Source organism: Lycium barbarum, chromosome 12 (genome assembly GCF_019175385.1).
Source record: "Lycium barbarum isolate Lr01 chromosome 12, ASM1917538v2, whole genome shotgun sequence".
NCBI classification, from domain to species: Eukaryota; Viridiplantae; Streptophyta; class Magnoliopsida; order Solanales; family Solanaceae; genus Lycium; species Lycium barbarum.
Window position 1 is genome coordinate 73180217 of NC_083348.1, and position 20491 is coordinate 73200707.

The following is a 20491-nucleotide window of genomic DNA, read 5'->3' on the forward strand; positions in this document are numbered from 1 at the left end:
GGGGGGGGGGGGGGGGGAGGAGTATTTGGTTTTCTTATTTTCAAGACATAATGTATCAGCCAACTTGATATTATCTGTAAAATATGAGATTGACAAATTTGGTGTTGCTCACAAGTCAAAAAGGCCAAAGAATTGTAGTTTCAAGAAAAAAGAGCTTTTGTTTATGATTGTTATCCATACTCACTATACCAAATAATCAATTGAGGAAATGATATCACGGTCAGGGGTGTATCCGTGTGGGTTTGATTGAATCCATAATTCTACTAACAAATATTGGAGGGAGAAACTTTTTTTTGAGAGAGACATGTCAATTGACGAGTAATACCAGTGTGCGAATCCACTATTTGATTTGACAAACAAATATTTCCCTCACACAAGTATTACTTGGCATATCTCACTCAAAATAAAATTTCTAGACGAAAAAAATTGATATATAAAAGTTAGACTTTTTTTTCTATTATGTAGACAAATTCTACTCACGACAAATTTTAGTATGTTATTGAATAGAGTTGAACGTAGATATTGGTCAAAATTGATAGATGTAGACTATCTCTCATTGATTTGATAAATAATTTGTACATTAACAAATACCAATAAAAGAAATACAACAACAACAACTCATTGAAATCCCACAACGTGGGGTTTGGGAGGGCAGAGTGTATGCAGACCTTACTCCTACGAAGATAGAACGACTGTTTTCGAAAGACCCTCGACTCAATAGAAAGCATAAAAAGAGGTCAGATAAGGCCAACAAATTCAAAGCGATATGGAAATGAAAATAACAAAAGCGACTAAGCCATGATGAAGCAGTTTACAAAGGGACAGTAGCAACCACAAATAAAATAAAATAATCAAAGTACAGGAAATAACAGATAGTAGCAGAAATCGAAGCACAAGAAACTATAGTGCGATAATGTGACTACTAATATGAAAGGATAAACGAGTCTATCTACTAGCCTTCTACCCTAATCTGAGTCCTCCATATCCTCCTATGTAAGGTCGTGTCCTCGGTAAGCTCTAATTGCGCCTTGTCATGTCTAATTACCTTTCCCCAATACTTCTTCGGCCTACCCCTACCTATTTGGAAACCATCCGTGGCCAATCTTTCACACCTCCGCGGCCAATCTTTCACACCTCCGCACTGGAGCATCTGTGTCTCTCCTCTTCACATGCCCAAACCATCTCAGTCTCGCTTCTCGCATCTTGTATTCCATCGAGACCACTCCTACCTTGTCCCGGATAGCCTCATTCCTAATTTTGTCCCTCCCAGTGTGCCCACACATCCATCTCAACATTCTTATCTCGGCAACTTTCATCTTTTGACATGAGAGATCTTAACTGGCCAACACTCTGCCCCATACAACATAGTCGGTCTAACACCACTTTATAGAACTTGCCATTAAGTTTTGGTGACACCTTCTTATCACATAGCACTCAGGAAGCGAGCCACCATTTCATCCACCCTGCCCCAATATGATGTGTGACATCATTGTCAATCTCCCCGTTGCCTTGTATAATAGACCCAAGATACTTGAAACTACTTTTCTTCTGGATGGCCTGGGTACAAAGCCTCACTTTCACGCCATCCTCATGAGGTGCTTTACTGAACTTGCACTCCAAGTACTCTGTCTTGGTCCTACACAGCTTGAACCCTTTAGACTCCAGAGTTTGTCTCCAACCCTCCAGCTTAGCGTTAACTCCGCTATGAGTCTCGTCGATCAGGACTATGTCATCTGCGAAAAGCATACACTATGGCACCTCACCTTAAATATGTCGCGTCAATCCATCCATCACCAAGGCAAATAAAAACGGACTAAGAGTTGATCCTTCATGCAACCCTATCACAACTGAAAAGTGCTCTGAGTCTCCTCCTACTGTCCTTACCCTGATTTTGGCTCCCTCATACATGTCCTTGATCACCCTAATATACGCCACTGGTACACCTTTAGCCTCTAAGCATCTCCATAGAACCTTCCTTGGAACTTTGTCGTAAGCCTTTTCTAGGTCGATAAATACCATGTAAGTCCCTCTTCCTCTCCTTATACTGCTCCACCAGTCTTCTTACAAGATGGATGGGTTCTGTAGTTGAGCGTCTCGGCATGAATCCGAACAGGTTCTCTGAAATAGGCACGCCTCTCCTCACTCTCATCCCCACCACCCTTTCCCATACTTTGATAGTATGGCTTAGCAGCTTGATACCTCTATAGTTGTTGCAACTCTGGATATCGCCCTTGTTCTTGTATAAAGGGATCATTAGACTCGACCTCCATTCTTCGGGCATCCTTGCCGTCTTAAAGATGACATTAACCAACATAGTCAGCCACTTCAAACCTGCCGAGCCCGCGCTCTTCCAAAATTTCCCAGAAATCTCGTCAGGTCCGATCGCTCTTCCCTTACGCATCCTACGAACAACACCCTTAACTGTAACATCTCGTGCATTCGGGCTAAGATTTTACTCATAAGACGAGGGTATAATGAACCTAATAAGAATAATGTGGGAATGGTGTTTGAAACCCAATCAAGACATGAGAAGAGTCCTTGAGCAAAGGAAAGTCGGAAGCTACCCTACGAAACGTGTTTTCAAGTGAGTTTGCACCATTTCTCACTTAAAATGAGTATACGGACAAATATGTAAGGAATTTAGGAAAATTTCCTTCTTTAAAGTTGTAGATATTTTAAATACCTTTCCAACGGTATATTATGAACGTCAAACAGACATCTGTACAAAAAGCTATGCTCGTTTTACTAAAACAGTGTTTTGCCGATTTACGGTGGAATCTACGGGCCGTAAAAATTATACAGGCCATAGATTTGGGTCGTAAAACTGGTCCAGAGAGCCCAAATCACTGTAATTGATTTACGGTGGGATCTAAGACCATAAAACTTTTACAGGCCGTAAAATGGGGCGTAAAACAGGTCCGGCAGCAATTTTAAAACGTCGTTTTAAGGCTTTTGCACTTCATTCTTCATATCCTCAAACCCTAGAACGACCTCTTACCCTCTCCCATCATCAAGAACACCAAGGTAAGCCTATTCTAATCACTCCAAGTCAATTCTAATATATATCCTCGTAATCTAAACAAGAAATCATCATTCCTAACCTAGGGTTTTCAAGAAAACCCATCTAAAGGTTCAAGCTTCAAGATTTTGGAAATCTTCTTCAAAGTTCAAGTCTTTAATTCAAGTTTTGGAGCGATTAAGGTATGTGGAGTTACTATCTACGTGTGGGAACATCATTGTTTTTTCCCACGCCTCTTCTTCCATAAAAGTATGAATCTTTACGAAAACTAGAGTTTTTAACCATGTTCATGATAACCCTAGGTCCATGTCCCATGATTATATTATGTATTGAATTATTATTAATTCTTCATTGAGTTCTTGATATTTCATTATGATTATTGAGAATCCGTCCGAAATCCATGAAAACTCATACTTTGCATCCCATGGGTTCCTACATGCAAGTTATGAATCATTATGTTATTTTCAAGAAAACACTCTACATGATTTACACGTTTTCATGCAAGTATATTATGTAACTATATTGTTCAAACCCATGTTTTACAAGATATTTGATATGAAACCGTGTTTATGTTATATCACTTCAAAACTTGCTTACAAGTTCTTTCATGACACCATGTTACAAGTCGTTTCATGAAACCATGTTACTAGTTAATTTCGTGAAATCATGATTACAAGTTATTTACAAGTTATTTCACGAAAATCATGGGCTTCTTAGCCAACCATATCATGTTCATGTTTTTGGGAGTTGCTTAGTTAACCAAGAAGGCTCAGTAAAGCCTGAAATTACGTAGCCACGTAGGATAAGGGTTGTCAGCAAGGAGGCAACACCTTCATTATGCAGTTTGGATCCTTACATGCTTATTATTATTTAAATCTCATATCCCTGGCAAGATGTGAGTGTTCTGCTGGTAGGACGCAAGTACCAGATCATGTTGTCGGTTACATTATAGCACTCCCCACGTTACAAGCAATTATATACATATACATATACATGTATTTTCATTGGTTTACTGTTTTCAGACTTTACTCCCGCTTCATGCTCATGTTCAGGTTATATTCAGTTTTAGTTCATGTCTTATTCCTATATTATATATATCTATATGTAATTATGTCCATGTCAGATACTCATGTTCGTGACCAGGTTTCAGTTTCAGTTTCAGCCTTTATCATGTTATTTCATGTCCCGTGTTATTTCATAGTTGCTTTACATACCAATACATTCAATGTGCTGATGTCCCATTTTATTGCCTGGGGGCCTGCATTTCACGATGCAGGTACTGATTTACAGGACGACGCATCTGCTCAGTAGGACAACATTCGTATCAGCTTATTGGTGAGCCCCATGTCCTTCGAGGTTTAGTCAACTCTTTATTTTATGATTAGCTATGCATCTAAAGTATGCTAGGGACCTTGTCCCAGTGAGTATCTTTTCCATGTTCAGACTTATGTTAGAGGTTTCATAGACTAAACAAGTCAGTTATGTTAAGTCAGACTTTCGGAGTCTTATAGCCATTTTGGCTCATTCATGTTATTTCCGCACTCATGTTTAAACAAGTATTTTGATTAAGTAGTATGACTTATTGCGTTTTATAAAATCTCATCATGCATTCAGGTCATATTCCGCTCATGTTATGCCTTATGATGATTCAGCAAGCCAAGTGGTTCGCTCGGTCACATGCAGTAAGGCACCGAGTGTCGTGTTTCTCCCGGGCCATGGTTCGGGGCGTGACATTAACCTCCTCAACCTTAATACTCCTGCAATACCCAAAATCGTGACGCCTCTCGGTATGTTCCAAATCTCCCAACACAATGTCTCTGTCCCCTTCTTCGTTCCCGAGTTTGTGAGAGTATGACTGCCATCTCCATCTAATGAGAGCTTCTTCTACCAAAACTTTGCCATGCTCATCCTTGATGCACTTCGCTTGATCCACATCACCTGCGGTCCTCTCCCTCGCCTTGGCTAGCCTGAATAATTTCTTATCCCCGCCTTTATCCTCTAGTTCAGCATAAAGGCGTTCAAAAGCTACCGTTTTTGCCGTCGAAACCGCCAACTTCGCCTTCTTCCTTGCCATCTTATAAAGTTCCCTATTAGTCCACTTCTCTACCTCATCCTTGCTTTCTACCAACTTCGCATACGCCACCTTCTTTGTTTCCACCTTCCCTTGAACTTCTCCATTCCACCACCAGTCCCCTCGATGCCCACCACGACTACCTGTCGAGACCCCCAGCACCTCCCTAGCTATTACCCTAATGCAACTAGCCATCCTATCTCACATACTGGTCGCATCCCCATTACTCTCCCAGGCCCCCCTAGCAGTCAATTTCTCTCCCATCTCCAAGGCACTAGTCAGGGTCAAACTCCCCCATCTGATCCTAGGCCGGTCATCCACGACCCTTTTCTTCTTCTTCTTCTTGATCTCTAAATCCATCACCAAGAGCTTATGTCGGATTGCAAGGTTGTCGCTGGGACTAACCTTACAGATATGCATATTATACAAATAAAAAATCCATATGCATATCTCACAAATACCAATAAAAGAAATAAATTAAAAAATCCATATGCATATTACACAGATATGAACTTACCTCATACGCAAAGAACTTACCTTAAACATGTTCTTTGTTTCTTTTGTTGGCATATATTTATATATAATTTAGCGAATCAACTTGAGATCATCTAAATCTATCGATTTTGACTCGAGTATTTGAGCCAGTTTTATTTAATAACATTACAGAAATTCAATTGAAATAATATGTCCAATTAAATACTTTTCTCCCCCATCATAATAGAAAATAAAAAATATTTTCAAATTTTCATAGATCTCTTTCTCTAATCCCTTCATATTCCCTACCAACGCGGACAACATCAATTTCGAAAGAGTCCATTCAAAAAGAGGCAATGAGTATAATCTTTCGCCAAGTAATTCTTACATTTTGGTCCTTTATATGGATTTTCTCAACCTTGAAAGGATACAATTATTAAAAAAAAAAAAAGTTATTAACAATTTTGCATCTCAAAAAGTTAGGAAAATAAAATTTCAAAGGTTAAGTCCTCTCGTCAATATTGGCTTAAGGCCACACATACTGTTGACCTGCCCCTGACTAGGGTCCAACTTTAATTGGACCTTCCCAATTGAAATACTGCATACTAGTAATCATTATTGCTAAAAGTAAAGTACGGATGGTATATAATTTAGGAAAAAGTACGTATCGTAGTTCTGGCAATTGATCGATGCCATATTTAAGCTCTCAAGCAAAATAACGAACAAAAGTTGTTTTCAGCAAAAGGCAATAAGTAACTAAACGTACTTAATAAACACTTGAAAATAGGAGAACGTAGTTAATTTTTTACAACTGGACCAAAATTTGTGCATCCATAAGTAAAATTAAGAGCAACAGCTCAAACTCTAATCCATAGAAACACTCTAAAGAACATGCAACATAAACCACAGAACTCAAATCTAACTACTGTCTATCAATGATTTCTTTATTTCAACACCAATCGCCCTAGGTTGAGCATCTCTCAACCCGAATACACTGTCAATAACAGCCAATTTTGTCGCTGTAGTGTCTGAGCCACAAAAAGCTGTCCAGTCATTAACGGTCAATCCAGCAGCGATCACATTACTACCCCTATTCACAGTTCCTGCAACCAGAGGAACCTGAAGAAGAGTTGAAAGCTCGCCCAAATCTTCAATGGATGTACCAGGATGAACCTGTAGTTCCAAAACAAAATTTCACCAAAATTAGGAAAACTATATTAACATATTTCTGTGTCTTGTAGCCCCTGCAACTGTCAACAAGGTGCAGTAAGCATATATCCTCTTCCCTGGTTCTCCCATTGTAGAAAATTATACTTACCAAGCCCCCTTTGTTGGATAAAGAACAATAGCTGCCAACAAGAACATTCCCAGCTATCGTTTGCCTAAAAACTTCAACGCCAAGAACATCAGCAATCATCTCTTCCGTGTCCTGGTAAAGATAAAAAAACCTAACATGAGCACAACACAAGATTATGATAAGTAAGCTGGACACTCTATTAATTTATCCCAAAGGAGAATAATCCTATTGCTGAATCTTGATAAACTCAGGCTATAGTTAAATCCATATTCAGGGCATGACAAACTCCAACGATCGCCATGATTATATGGTGATGATAGAATATGTTTAAACAGCAAAAAATATGGCAGAGGTAGCGGTAGTAAAAGAGAAGCGCCAAGGGCTAATACAAGGAGATGAAAATGCTTCTCCTAGGAGAAGTCAATCAAGATATCCCCTTCCTTGGAGCTAAACAGAGTGTAAGATGACACAATATCAGATGGAAGACGCTTTATTTTTTTATAAGGTAAAATTTTATATCAGATGGAAGACGCTTAAATAAATAGATACTGGAAAATTGTGCATAAAGGACTCGGACTACAATTTTTTTGATAACCGAGAAATCCCCAGTAGTGGAACTACAATTTTCAAAGATCCTTTCTTTAGTTATGCACATCCTAACACAATAATGCCACAAAACATCACAACTCCGACTGCTTTAATTTTGACAGACCACTCGTGTGTTCTGTAGAATAAAATAGAGAAAAGGCCAATTCATAGATAATCATAGACAACCAAAACATCACAGCAGTTACCTAATGGCGACGCTCAAATTTTGACAACTCGGTTTACTAAATTTTTGGAATATATAGAGAGGAATGAAATTCCAGAGACCACATAATGACATTCCATTCTGTATAAAAACAAGTTAAAGATAACCTTGTCAAGATCAGGATGTATAAGAGCGACATGATCATTGCATGCTATGCAGTTTCCCAAGGCAGAATGTGCCTCGTCAATGCATTGTACCTCAACAGAATCTGGTAGACTATTCCTCAAGTGCTGAAGTTCTTCAACCACCGAAAGAGCAGAAAACCAGATGCAAAGTCAAATAAATACCAGACGATATAAGTGAACGGAAGGTATTATGACCAAGTTAGAATGACATCACAGTCCTACCCAATAAACATGAAACTGTACGGTGAATGCTAAACATCATGCTATAGGGAGCGTGTTTGAATCTTATTTATATGGACATGCTTGAATCTTTTCTCCACACACTATTAAGCATTAAGTAAAGAAGTTTGCAATAAAATCTAATCACGCATCTTTAGTAGCATTGTCATTAAACTATCACTGTAACAGAAAATAAGCATTACATTAATAGAGACTTTCCTGGATATCATTAATCAGGCGTTGACAATCAACAATCCTAATTTCTAATTTTCCAATCACCAGCCCTAAACCGGCAACTCATGTTTTCTGTAAATTAATTTAGCCAATGTTTTCTGATTTGAACACCTATCCCATGTCAGCAGTGGGGATATAAAAAGGAAATTCCAGCTATGCTACACCATAACTATGAGAAGAACTAACCCCAAAAATAAACTTCAAGAACGGAATAATGCTTATTGTGACTAAAATATAAGATGGAAACATTAGTCCAAATGAGCATCAAATTGTTAACACTTTGTGAGTTTATATAGGATTTATTAGTGGCCTTCCAGGCCCAAAACTGTCGCAAGAGTTCAAGAACAGCAATGTTGCAGACCAACAACTAATGAAATTTTCTTCTAACCCACAAATTCTTTCATAGCAAGTCCAACTTATATCCATCGCCAGCATAGAAATAAGTATTCTAAAGGCTCTATATGAATACAAGCAACTAGGGGTGGACACGGTATGGTACATACCGAATACCATACCGATACCGAAGTTTTTAATACCGCGATTTTAGTATTATGGTATTTGGTATGAATTTAAATTTTCTTTGGTATTCGGTATGGTATTTGGTATTTATAAAATGGATACCGAAATACCGTATACCATACCGAAGTTTATACTACATATATACAATCCATATATATTATATTTACTACTGCTAAATATATAGACTAGTTTTCGTATAAAAAATTACATCACATCTCATTTAATGCCAATTTGTATCTAATAGAAAATTGTACCATCAAAACTAACTTTTTATCCAATATTTTCATGCTTTTAGTCTTTCACATATGCTGAGGCCAAGAAGCAGCCTTTAATTTGTCTCTGCTATTTTTCCAATACATTAAGACTTGAAATGGTGGAAATGGCCTATTCTCTCTACTGCTGAATGAAATTTTTGGTGTAAAATTGTTTAGGACCGAAGATTATGCTTAATTTTGGCTAATGTTGTTTAGACTTTGAAACTTTGACTACTCTATCGTGATTCAAATGTCTGTTGTGCAATTGATTAACGAAGAAAATTGCTTGTACTTTCTTTTAAATACGTCTATTTGTGTATGGTGTTAGTTTAATATAATTGAGAAATCTCGAAGTCATAATCCTTTATTACATGAGTATATACGTAAGTCGAAGTCAAATAAACTATGGTTACCGAATTACCGTACCGTGAAATACCGAAACCGAACTTAAAAATACCGAACCGTACCGAATTAATTTGGTATGGTAATGGTATCGTATTTTTAAAAACCGAATACCGAAGTTACCGAACCGAAGTTTCAAATACCATACCATGCCCACCCCTACAAGCAACTAGACTGACATATGTTTGCACAATCAACAGTTATGGCAGTCTATAAATTAACATGAGTTTGAACTTCCATATTAAAACCTAAGTAATTTTTGTACTATAGTATTCCTAGGTATTTTCTACAGCTTATAATTCCTAAATTTTGGCTTTCATTTGAAATCCTTGAATAATACTGGATTTAACATTGGTAAAAAATTATTAACATCGGATGTTTGCAATGGTTGAACTCGTCCTATGTATGGAATCCTATTGGAGTATCACAGATGAAAACTAAAACTAAAAGAAAAAACTATAAACTCTAGAACTGAATACATATAGCACAGCAAATTATGTTATTACCTTGAGGTGTAGTGGTGTAAGGCAATAGAAGCCCGTTTTTGTTTCCTGCAGAAAATTGGAAGTTTGAAGCTTAGTTCTCACAGAAAAATCGGAGGGCAAAAGGGCTTTAGAATTCCAGAATATAGTTAGAATATTTGTTGAATACCAGCACAGAGTCTTCCAACTGACCAGCTTCCATTAATGGATGTTTTAATCACTGGAAAGCCTCGAATAACACCTAACTCATCCTCAAATGTACTGGAAGGAAAGCACAAAAATTACAACTCTTTCCATAATACAATTCCAGTAGAAATGGGAGAGTCAACTTCTCTAGAAACAGAGAAAGTTAACAAGAAAGACACTTTCTTAATTTTAAATCTTTCTATAACCCCTGCTTAAGTATTTATATTCCATTCATGTTTCCGTTTTTCATCATTCCACATCATTTTTTTCTCTCTAATCTTTTAGAGCTTGTTTGGATGGTTGTTACCTATTGTATTATATTGTGTTGTTAGTTTAAATACAATGTTTGTTTTGATTGTTACTTATTCATTTTATGTCACGACCAATTTGGTGTGATCGCGTCATTATTTTTTTTCTTCTCATTTTGTCTTGCTTAGTACTATCTAATAATCAAACTTAATCCTTTACCGTACCTTTTTTATGATAACTCTATACCGAACCCTACTTTTCTTGTAGGTTTATTCTTCAAATTGTTGAAGTCTAACATTATGTAACGACAGAAAACGACACAATCTATCTAAATATTGTATTCATTAAAACAATACAGTACAACACAATACATTATAAACTAATAGGTAACAACCATCCAAACAAAGTGTGTGTTAGTTTAAACATCAAGAAAGATGAACCTGTAGAATTTTTCAGAACCCCCAATACCAACTAAGCAGTATGCATTAGTCAGCTTGGAATATACTCCAATATCACAAGAATTCTCAAATTGCAGCCCTACATATTAAAAAAGGAACCTTCACACACATAAACAAATACTACAATTGAATATATCAGAATGAAACAATCTTATAGTAACTCACTAGTGGCCATGACTTGCTAAAAAGGACACAGCTCCTACAATTTTTGAAGATTCTGCCAACAGCCAATCAGACAACTTCAACAATTAGTATTCTTGGTAAACAAAAAATAATTACACATACTCTTCTAACTATCAAACTCAGTAAATACTTCTAACATTAACAGAAGGGGGCAGTAAAAACTTGAAATTTATGGCTTTTAATCCCAAAACATAAACAAGCAGTATAAATATTTTATCTGTGGGGCTTATTTTTGGCCTTTTTCTTGAGATAACATGGGAACCAAATAAGAACAGAAGGCAACTTGTAAAATCACAAAGAACTACATGAAAAATTTGGAGTAGACAAATTATAGTATTTTAGAATAGTATAAGAACCTACATTGAGAGTTGCCGCAGAAAAATAGTGGCGCCTTTGTCGGTTCTGCTATCACTTTTGTTCGAGTAGGGCCAAATATATGGGAGTTCAGGTTTTTGTTTTTAAGCTAAAGGACATATAAGAGCATATATAACCGCCTAAGTTTTTTAGGAATAAATTTTTCATGTTATATTTTACTTTTCTAGAACAGTATGTTACCTATAACAGCAATTTTTGATAATATAATAATTAATCATCTTTAAAAAAATAGAATATCTATTGTTACTTGGATGGGGATAGACGATTCAACGATTCAATTCTTAGATTCCCTGAAAGCAATTGGATACCCGTTTGCTGTATGTTTGGACACAAATCTTCGTCAATTCAAGTGTTACATCACCACTAAGAGAAATACGAAACAAGCTATAATTATAAATTTCTTCAATCAATCTTGAAAGAATTTAATTTTCAAGCAAATTTAAAGTGTGTGTCTTGTGACTTAAAACTTTATTCATTCAGTTATGAATTTATTGACATTGTATTAATTTTCTTTAATGTTTAGTTAGTGAAGATGCATATCTTTGAGATTTAAAATTTAAATAATTTTGTTATTTTTATATAGCATTAAAAAAAATTAAAAATTAGATTTTATGCATCTTTTCTTTTTGCTTATAGCAACCAACTATTATCTAAAATGTCAAATGTTGCTATACATGTATAACAACCATTATCTATAACAGGAAAAAAAAATCGAACCCAACGATGCTGTCATAGAGAGATTTGACTATATATTTTTTAAAACGATATAATATTATTTGTTGGAATCCGTGGTACACTTAATTAAATGTTGAGTTATTTTTCTAAAGGACTAAAAATCAATTCCTACTTAATATATTTTTCCCTTTTTTTTTTCTAGTGGTGCACTATGTTGACGGGATTTAAAAAAAAAACATAATATAGGTTATTTTTTAATTAAAAAAAATGTCGCGTGACTTCAAGAAAAAGTCTAACCATTTTTTTTAGTAGACATACTTTTCTAAAGCCACATAGTAATTTTTTTCTGGTGGGTCGGGTCTAGTTCGTTTTAAAAAAATATCTTTGTGACTTTAAAAAAATAAGTCTATCCGTTTTTTAAAACGACCCAGACCCGACCCACCAGAAAAATAATTACTATGTGGCAAGTATGTCTACTAAAAAAATAGTTAGACTTCTTCTTAAAGTCACGTGACATTTTTTTTAATTAAAAAATAACCTAAATGATTTTTTTTTTTAAATCCCGTCAACGAAAAGTGTATATTTGCACTATTTTGTAACGGCAGGGGTATATATACACCACTTTTGGAACGAGGGGTATATCTGCTCTAAATCGCGAAATTGAAGGGTATATTTGCACCTTTTCCCTTAGAAATATAAACAAAAATATAATAAAAAATAAGAAAATAAATTAAAATTGTAACTTTGGACTCGGAATCACAAGATACTGGTACATAAATCGATGAATTCAGGTTCAATTCCAGGAAACTAGATGATCAGATTCCAATTTCGGGATAATCAAAAGTATCAATATGATATAATATCAATCAATAAAAAAAAACTCGAGTCACGTACCGGGCTAAATTTTGGTTTCTTGGGCTTCAAGTCACGTACTTCCGCATAACCTTTTATGGTTTTCGAAATTTTTACTAGTATTTTCTTTTTTCTTTTGGGATAATTTTAGAAAGCTCCACATATGACTTCGTAACACTTACCTCCCTAGTGGTTTATAATACCGCGTTTATTTTCTTTATTGAAATTTTTTAGCCTATTTATCTCTACTATAAAAATTTATGATATGATTAATTTGGCCGTCTTAAAATATCTTTTTGTAATATTTATAGTTAAATTCTTCAATCAAGTTGTGTCATCTGTCTTAATTTGTGAGTAAAGGAGAAACCCTTTAGATATGAGAATTTTCCTATAAATGAGGAAACTAAATCTGATAGGTTATTTTTTCTTTCGATTGAGTCGACTAATAGCCTGTTTGGCCAAGTTTTTAAAAATAGCTTATTTTAAAAAGTACTTTTTTCAAAAGTATTTTTTTAAAAAGCAGTTCGTGTTTGGCCAATTAATTTAAAAAGTACTTTTGAGCAGCAATTAATGTTTGGCCAAGCTTTTAAAAATTGCTTCTATGTGTACTTTTCAAAAAAGTGCTTTTGAACAAAAACTATTTTTTTTAGCTTCTGAAAAACTGTTTCTGCTACTCCCCAAAAACACTTATTTTCTCTCAAAAGCTTGATCAAACACCTCACGTTTTTTAAAATAAGCATTTATTGAAAAAATAAGTATTTTTGGGGGGAAAGTAAGCTTGGCCAAACATGCTATAAACATGAGGAATATTTAATAAAATTAATTAAGCCCTACAAATTCTCCATTTTGTTAAATACTACTAAGGAAGCACTATTGTGTCTATCTAATATATAGTATATCATGCTCAGTATATTATATTATATATAATGTTCGGTGTATATTTTATTTAAAGGTATTTTATATTAATGCATTGCAGAAAATATATAGCATATTGGTATACATATATGCTAAAACTAAATCTACGTTAGCTATTAGGTAGTGTAAAATGTATATATCTAATATATTGTATATCGTGTTCAGTATATATCATATTAATAATTTATATCATGTTGGGGTAGTTTTTACCGTACAGACATAATATATAGTATATTATGTTCAGTATATATCATATTACTAGTTTATATTAGGTTCACTATTGGGTAGTACACATCTTACGCATTCTTTTGCAGAATATACCAATGTCTCGCTTAAGAATCAATGATTAAAGTTTGTATGCACGACTGAAGTAAAAATAGGCTAAAATTTTAGTCATGTGCGTCTGAATCTTTTTTATTAAATTCATATCTACATGACTGAAATTTAGCCAATTTTTATACGCCCCTCGGTAAAAAAATGTGTGAGCTTTGCCTTAACAAGGCATATCATACATCAGGTGAAAACATCTGATAACACTTTCAAACATGAATGTCTAAAGTTGTCAAGCTTCAGACGCAACTATCTGAATTTGTGCCTAAAGTGGATAAACCTGCAAAAATTACAAAGCGGACACAAGTTAAATGACGACCCCAATGTGTTTGTTTAGCTGACTCACACGGACCTGCTAATCTGGAAAGGATTACTCATGCACCATCACAAACGATTAGTTTAATCGTTTTAAAAAGCATTATTAAAACCAATTTTACTGAACAACGAACTCAGCAACCATCATTACATTGACTTCTAACGTAAACAAAAGTAGACCTGTTTAATTATCCATGGGGAATATGACCAATAATTATGCCACTACCCTAACCCGAAAAGCTAACACTAGGAAATTCATCCTTACAATTAGCATTTGATTTTTTTACTTAAACATAGAGAGAAAGAAAGATGATTAAAAGGCGAGTTCTGGTAGTCAAGAGCATAGTTAGAGGATCGATTATGGGGTTCATGAGAGTGTGGTAACTTTTGGCCAAATGAAAACCATTAAATAGCTATAAATATTTAACTATGAAATCAGTTATTATTACTGTATTAGCAACTTGAAATAGTTATAGAAACCCACAAAATTTAATCATAAATCCGCCTTATGATAGAAAACCATTTGGGCTATAATAATTTCCCCCCATTTGATTTGAACGCAACCACCGGCTTCCTGCGGCTTAACGTGCTCACATAATTTTGATTGAAATAAAGAAAAGCTTTCCGCTTAATAAAGTAAGGTCATCGAAAAGATTAGGGCCTTTTGTCTCGAGGAATAATGATAGCATAAAATACTACTTCCTCGGTTTCATAATAAGTGATGTTTTAAGTTTTTCATTTTGTTTCAAAATAAATTGTGTTTTAGAATTTCAAGAAAAAAATGATCTTGTTCTTCCAAACTTAACCTTATTTATAATCAAGAATTATTAAGTAGCTTTTTTTTTAGGCATTAATTAAGAGTATGTTAGTAAAAACACTCATAATTTTTTTAGGAGTGAGCAATTTCTTAAAGGGTGTGCATAAACTAAAAATATCATTTATTATGGAATGGGAGGAGTACTAATAAAAGACACTCCCTCCATCCCAAAAAAATTATCTTATTTTGACTTGACACGAAGTTTAAGAAATAAAGGAAGACTTTTGAAATGTGTAATCCAAATAAACATTAGATATTTGTGTGACTGTAAATCATCTCATAAAGTTAAATTATTTTTAAATATGAAAAAGCGTCAATCTTTTTGAAATAAACTAATAAGGAAAATAAGATAATTTTTTTGGGACACAGAGAATAATTATTAATGAGAAGAATAATACTTACTCCATGAGTTACGACCAGTAAAGAAATGGCTGCTGTACTTCGGGTATTTCGGCATATTTATGATGCCTACTTTAATACTTCACATAAATCCAATTGAATGTAGAAAACTCGCCAAAAATGTTTTAGGTCAACTATAGTTGGTACAGAATATCATGGCCGCCCCTAAAATTTTATTGACAAAAGGACTACAAGTCTAAGCCATCCCTCATTTGACCTTAGCAGGATTCGTCTCCAAAATATAACAAGATTCCATACAAGTTCGCCGTACTAAAACTTCGAGCGGATGATGACAAACTAATTTAAGGCTGACTTTCCAATAGTATATTCAATATTCAACTAATCAGAAATTCTGAAACCAGTAAATTGATTGATTATTTAACGCTGAGAGAAGCCAAATAGGATAAGAATTTCTTCGTCTGCCGGGTATGATAGATTGTACATCTCATTTTACATAATCGAGGAAAAGTTTACAGCTGAATACAGCAAAGAGCATTAAAAGAATTACATAGAATGAAACAAAATGAGAATAAAAAAAACACGTGGCAATGACTAGAGCAAGATCTGGAACAACAAGAAAGTTGATGAATTTCGCTGGCAAAATTGGTTGAATTCAACTGAAATGGCAGCTATCTTCCAGCTCATTTCCTACAACGGATAACACAGAGCATGTGAGGCGTTACCCTTATATCCCTACATTTCATTATTGTAATTAACGCAAATCAGCATGTTAATGCAATCAGCATATATAATGCACCTAACAATAAAATACTCCTCTAGGAAGCTGCTTGGTCAGTTCCAAGAATCTAATTAAGAAAACCATAATGACCAGCTTGGTAAGGAGGAGAAATAGCATACCAGATATAGATAGTGTTGTTCAAACATTTGTATCGAAGCTGCAGCACTTCAGGCATTAACATGGTCCGTACCATTGCGCTGACGTTTGTTGGATGTTGAAAAGCAGCATATTTGAGCCCATGATTTCTTCTTCTTCTTCACGGGTTGCGCCTTCACATCCCGATTGGCAACCAGATCACCCATATATTTAACAACAGCCTGAGAATCAGTGAAACTAAACATTAGTGATCCAATCATCTTAAACAATAAATATAGTTAGGGATCGTTTGGTAGGAGGTATTGGAGAAAATAATATTGTTATTAGCTTTCCCTTGTTTGGTAGTGTTTTCAACCTAATGTATAAGTAATACCTGCATTAGTTATACACCCTATACCGTACCGCATTAACAATACAAGTACTACTCCTATTCTAATACAATGCATTATATTTAGTACAACAAACCAAACAACGGATAAAAATTAATGGCAGCATAACTAATCTCAGCATTACTAAATCCCAACATTCGTAACACACCTTATACACCCTACCAAGCGACCTTAAGGTCTCAGGAAAGAAGGGCTAAGATAAAAATTCAGAAAGCACAATATAGTAAAATGAAACAAACCTGTGCTCCCTTCTCAAGGATGTTTCCTGGTGGCACTTCCAAAGGATTTCCATCGGTTTTAAGGACCCGCAAACTTGAGAGCATCCTAAATGAGTCTGGAAGAACTCGTATCTGGTTGTTACTCATGTCCAATTCTTCAAGCAACTCAAGGTTCCCAATGGACCTTGGTAGTGATCTAAGGTCTGCAAAATTGTTGCTAATGTTCAGCTTTACCAAGCTAGTAGCAAAGCACAAGCTCTCAGGCACTGCTTCGATTTCATTGAAACTAACATTGAGCTCTTTCAAACTTGTAAGGGCTGACATAGTTGTGGGCAATTGCCTGATGTTATTGTAACGCACAGACAGAACCTCCAAAGACTCGATTCGTCCCACTGCTTCCGGAAGAGCTTTAAGCCGGTTATAGTCCGCACGAAGCTCTTTGAGAGAAGTACATTGACCAATAGTGTGTGGAAGTTCGTCAAGGTTATTAGTTTCCACAATCAATTTCTTAAGACTTACTAAGGAGCCAATTGTCTCAGGGAGTACTGACAGGCTGTTAGAGCTCATATCAAGTTCTTCAAGGCGAGCTAACCTAGCAAAACTCGCGGGCAATAACTTCAAGTTATTACCACTTAGATCAAGATAGACCAAGTTAAGCAGATCTCCAATGGAATCAGGCAGCTCAACAATTTTGTTTGAGTGCAAATCTAGCTTTTGCAATGATGAAAGCCCCCCTATGGTGGTGGGTAGGACAGTAATTCGATTCTCAGACAGATCCAAAGTGATCAAACTTGATAGCTTCCCTATAGAATCTGGAATCCATTCTACTTGATCGGACAATTTACTCCGAAGCATAAGCTCTCGACTTCCTTTTTTCGATGAAACTTCAATCATACTAGCAAGCTTAATCAAACTTAATTTCTCACCGTCTTGACCTACAAACAAAGTAACCAGGGTCTTCTTGATTAACATAAGAACTTTGAATCAACACAACAAAACAATAATTTTATAAAGATAATGGTCAAAAACATCCTCAACTATCACTTTTCCGCGAAACACCGCGAGTTTCACCGCTCAACTATCAATATATTAAAAGACACCCACTTGATAGTTCAAGTAGCAAAAGGGAACAACCGATAGTTGGCCTAATCAGCTTCCAGGTGTTTTTAATACATGGATGGTGATAGTTGGGGTGTAAAACTCGCGAAAAAAGTTATTTTTTTTACCAGTAACTCTATTTATATAACCAAATTCGCTAGAAATGCATAACCAAATATGGTGCAGCAAATAGATGAAACATACCACTAGTTGCTGGCTTTAAGGTGGAATCAACAATTTTGGGGCCAGATGAATAAGCATCTCCAGATCGAAGCCCAGCACCAATTCCATCAACAAGAAACGTAGCTTTTGCCTTATTCAAGTAACTGTCATCTCTACTATACAGTTCAGACGCTTTAACAGGCGATTTCCCGTTATAAAAACTCGATGAAGAAGTAGCCGTAGTCGCAGTCGCGGTCGTTGCCGGTGAAATTAAGTTGCTGCTGCTGGAAGTCGTCGAAGATAAACCATTGGAATTATTAGAAGGCAAACATTTCGAAGCTCTTTGAACCAATTCGTCGAACACACAGTAAACATTCTCAAGATCTAACAGTTTCAAAGCGTCCCTTTTTTGTTCTTTACTTTGAAAATGAACCATGTTTCTCTGCATCTCTTGTAAAATTTTGAACAGTTCTTCTGGAACACCTTTCCTTTTATTTTGCCTGGAAATAGCATCTAATTTCAACTGATCTTCTTTCTCCAGGTTTCCAATTAAATCTCTTGCAGCTTCAACTTCATCAATGGATGGTCTAGTCGGTAAAGATCCATGAATTCTCATAATTTCTTGGACAATCTCGTCAATTGACATTCCTGATGACCCCATTTCAATATTTTTTCTGAAATTTCTCGAAAACAAGAAACACCCAGAAGAATTTTAATTCAAAATTAATTAACAACTCAGGACAAAAACACCGTATTTTTCGAAGCCAAAAATAACAAAGACGAAATCACTAGATCAAGAAAAATGAAAAAACCGTAGCTTAGTTTTCTTTCTTATCTACAAGTTTCTAGAAAGCGCCAATTAACGATGACAGCAATTCAAACCTTTTACCCACATGAAGACATGCATAGTAAAGCTTATTTTTCGCCGTATTTTCCTATATTGAAAACACGCAAAAAACACTCATAAAAATGAAAAAAAAAAAAAAAAAAAAAAAAAAAACCCACAAAAAAAGGAAGGGGGAAAAAAAAAAGAAAATTGAAAAGCAAAACTTTGCACTGATAAAGCTCCAAACTCCACTTAAGGAAAGAAAATTCATTCACTCACTCTATTCAGTGGCTTTTTCTCTTCGAGATAAATCAACAATGTTTGTGAAACTGTAAGAGAAACCTGGAGAACACAGAGAGAGGAAGGAAGAAAAAGGATGAGTTATCTAAAGAGAAGAAAATGAGCCTTGTTTGGTTCTGTGGAAAATCCAACGACATCCGTCATAGGATGACAATTTATTTATACAAAAAAGAAAAACTTCCCCATCCCAATTTTAGTGTCTAAATTTCGCTAAGAGCAAAGTTTAAAGAATAAAAAATTACTGATGTGTGTAATGTACTAAAATATATTTTAAATTTGATAGTTTTAAATTTACCATATATGATGTTTGAATTGTCTATTTTTTATATAAGGACATTTTTTAAAACAAATGAAAGTAAGACAATTAAATCGGAACGAATGGTGTACTAAAAGCCTGTGTGGATTGGCTATAAGATAAAAAGTCAGAGTTAGAAATTTTAATTTATGACTTTTGATTTATTTTTACTATTTTAACTTAAAAATAAATACTTAAAATCACTTTTTTATTTTACCAAGATTCATTTTAACATAAAAAACAACTAAAATAAGTCAAGACAGGTTTATTAATACCTTTACCACTGTTGTGATAAGCGCATTAATTTTTAAAAGAATAAAAGGAATACCAAACTCTTTTAGAAATACTATTAATAGGGAAAAAAATAGTGTAATGATTGGGTATAGTTATGATAAGACAGTTATTTGATTCAAAACTACAGTGGACTGGATAATGACTGACGGTTATTAAACGGAAATCTACTTAGTGGTCGATTGGTAGGTAATCAAAATTATTTCGGGATTATAATTTCGGGACTAATTCATCTCACTTCTTGGATTATTTTATTCCATTTGAAAGATGGGATAAAATAATCTCAGGATAAGTTAGATAAGGTGGGATATCTCACCCTTAGGATAAGGCTTCGTTTTGTACCGTGTTTTGTAGGAGCTATAAATTTATCTATTCCAGGATAAATTTATACCTCCTACCAAATACGATATAAAAAA

At 35.0% G+C, this 20491-nt stretch overlaps 2 protein-coding genes across 6 annotated transcripts; both read right to left on the reverse strand.

Annotated features, from left to right (window-relative positions):
- Positions 1 to 6308: 6308 nt before the first annotated feature.
- Positions 6309 to 11406, reverse strand: LOC132622241 (eukaryotic translation initiation factor 6-2-like). 3 transcript variants are annotated; one of them, XM_060336815.1, is made up of 8 exons: positions 11344 to 11406; positions 10966 to 11017; positions 10783 to 10879; positions 10077 to 10168; positions 9932 to 9976; positions 7780 to 7910; positions 6883 to 6993; positions 6309 to 6737 (listed from the first exon to the last, which is right to left on the reverse strand). In XM_060336815.1, the coding sequence occupies exons 2-8, from the start codon at positions 10973 to 10975 to the stop codon at positions 6483 to 6485; spliced, it is 741 nt and encodes a 246-aa protein (XP_060192798.1). In that variant the 5' UTR covers positions 10976 to 11017; positions 11344 to 11406; the 3' UTR covers positions 6309 to 6482. The 3 variants fall into 3 exon arrangements, with proteins under 3 accessions (XP_060192798.1, XP_060192797.1, XP_060192799.1); XM_060336814.1 differs by lacking the exon at positions 11344 to 11406 and having other exon boundaries at positions 10966 to 11315; XM_060336816.1 differs by lacking the exons at positions 6883 to 6993; positions 11344 to 11406 and having other exon boundaries at positions 10966 to 11317.
- Positions 11407 to 16062: 4656 nt separating this feature from the next.
- Positions 16063 to 19636, reverse strand: LOC132621472 (plant intracellular Ras-group-related LRR protein 4-like). 3 transcript variants are annotated; one of them, XM_060335755.1, is made up of 5 exons: positions 19469 to 19634; positions 18406 to 19037; positions 17125 to 18038; positions 16520 to 16717; positions 16063 to 16309 (listed from the first exon to the last, which is right to left on the reverse strand). In XM_060335755.1, the coding sequence occupies exons 2-4, from the start codon at positions 19022 to 19024 to the stop codon at positions 16568 to 16570; spliced, it is 1683 nt and encodes a 560-aa protein (XP_060191738.1). In that variant the 5' UTR covers positions 19025 to 19037; positions 19469 to 19634; the 3' UTR covers positions 16063 to 16309; positions 16520 to 16567. The 3 variants fall into 3 exon arrangements, with proteins under 3 accessions (XP_060191738.1, XP_060191736.1, XP_060191737.1); XM_060335753.1 differs by having other exon boundaries at positions 18406 to 19298; positions 19469 to 19633; XM_060335754.1 differs by having other exon boundaries at positions 16063 to 16354; positions 18406 to 19636.
- Between the last annotated feature and the right edge of the window lie 855 nt (positions 19637 to 20491).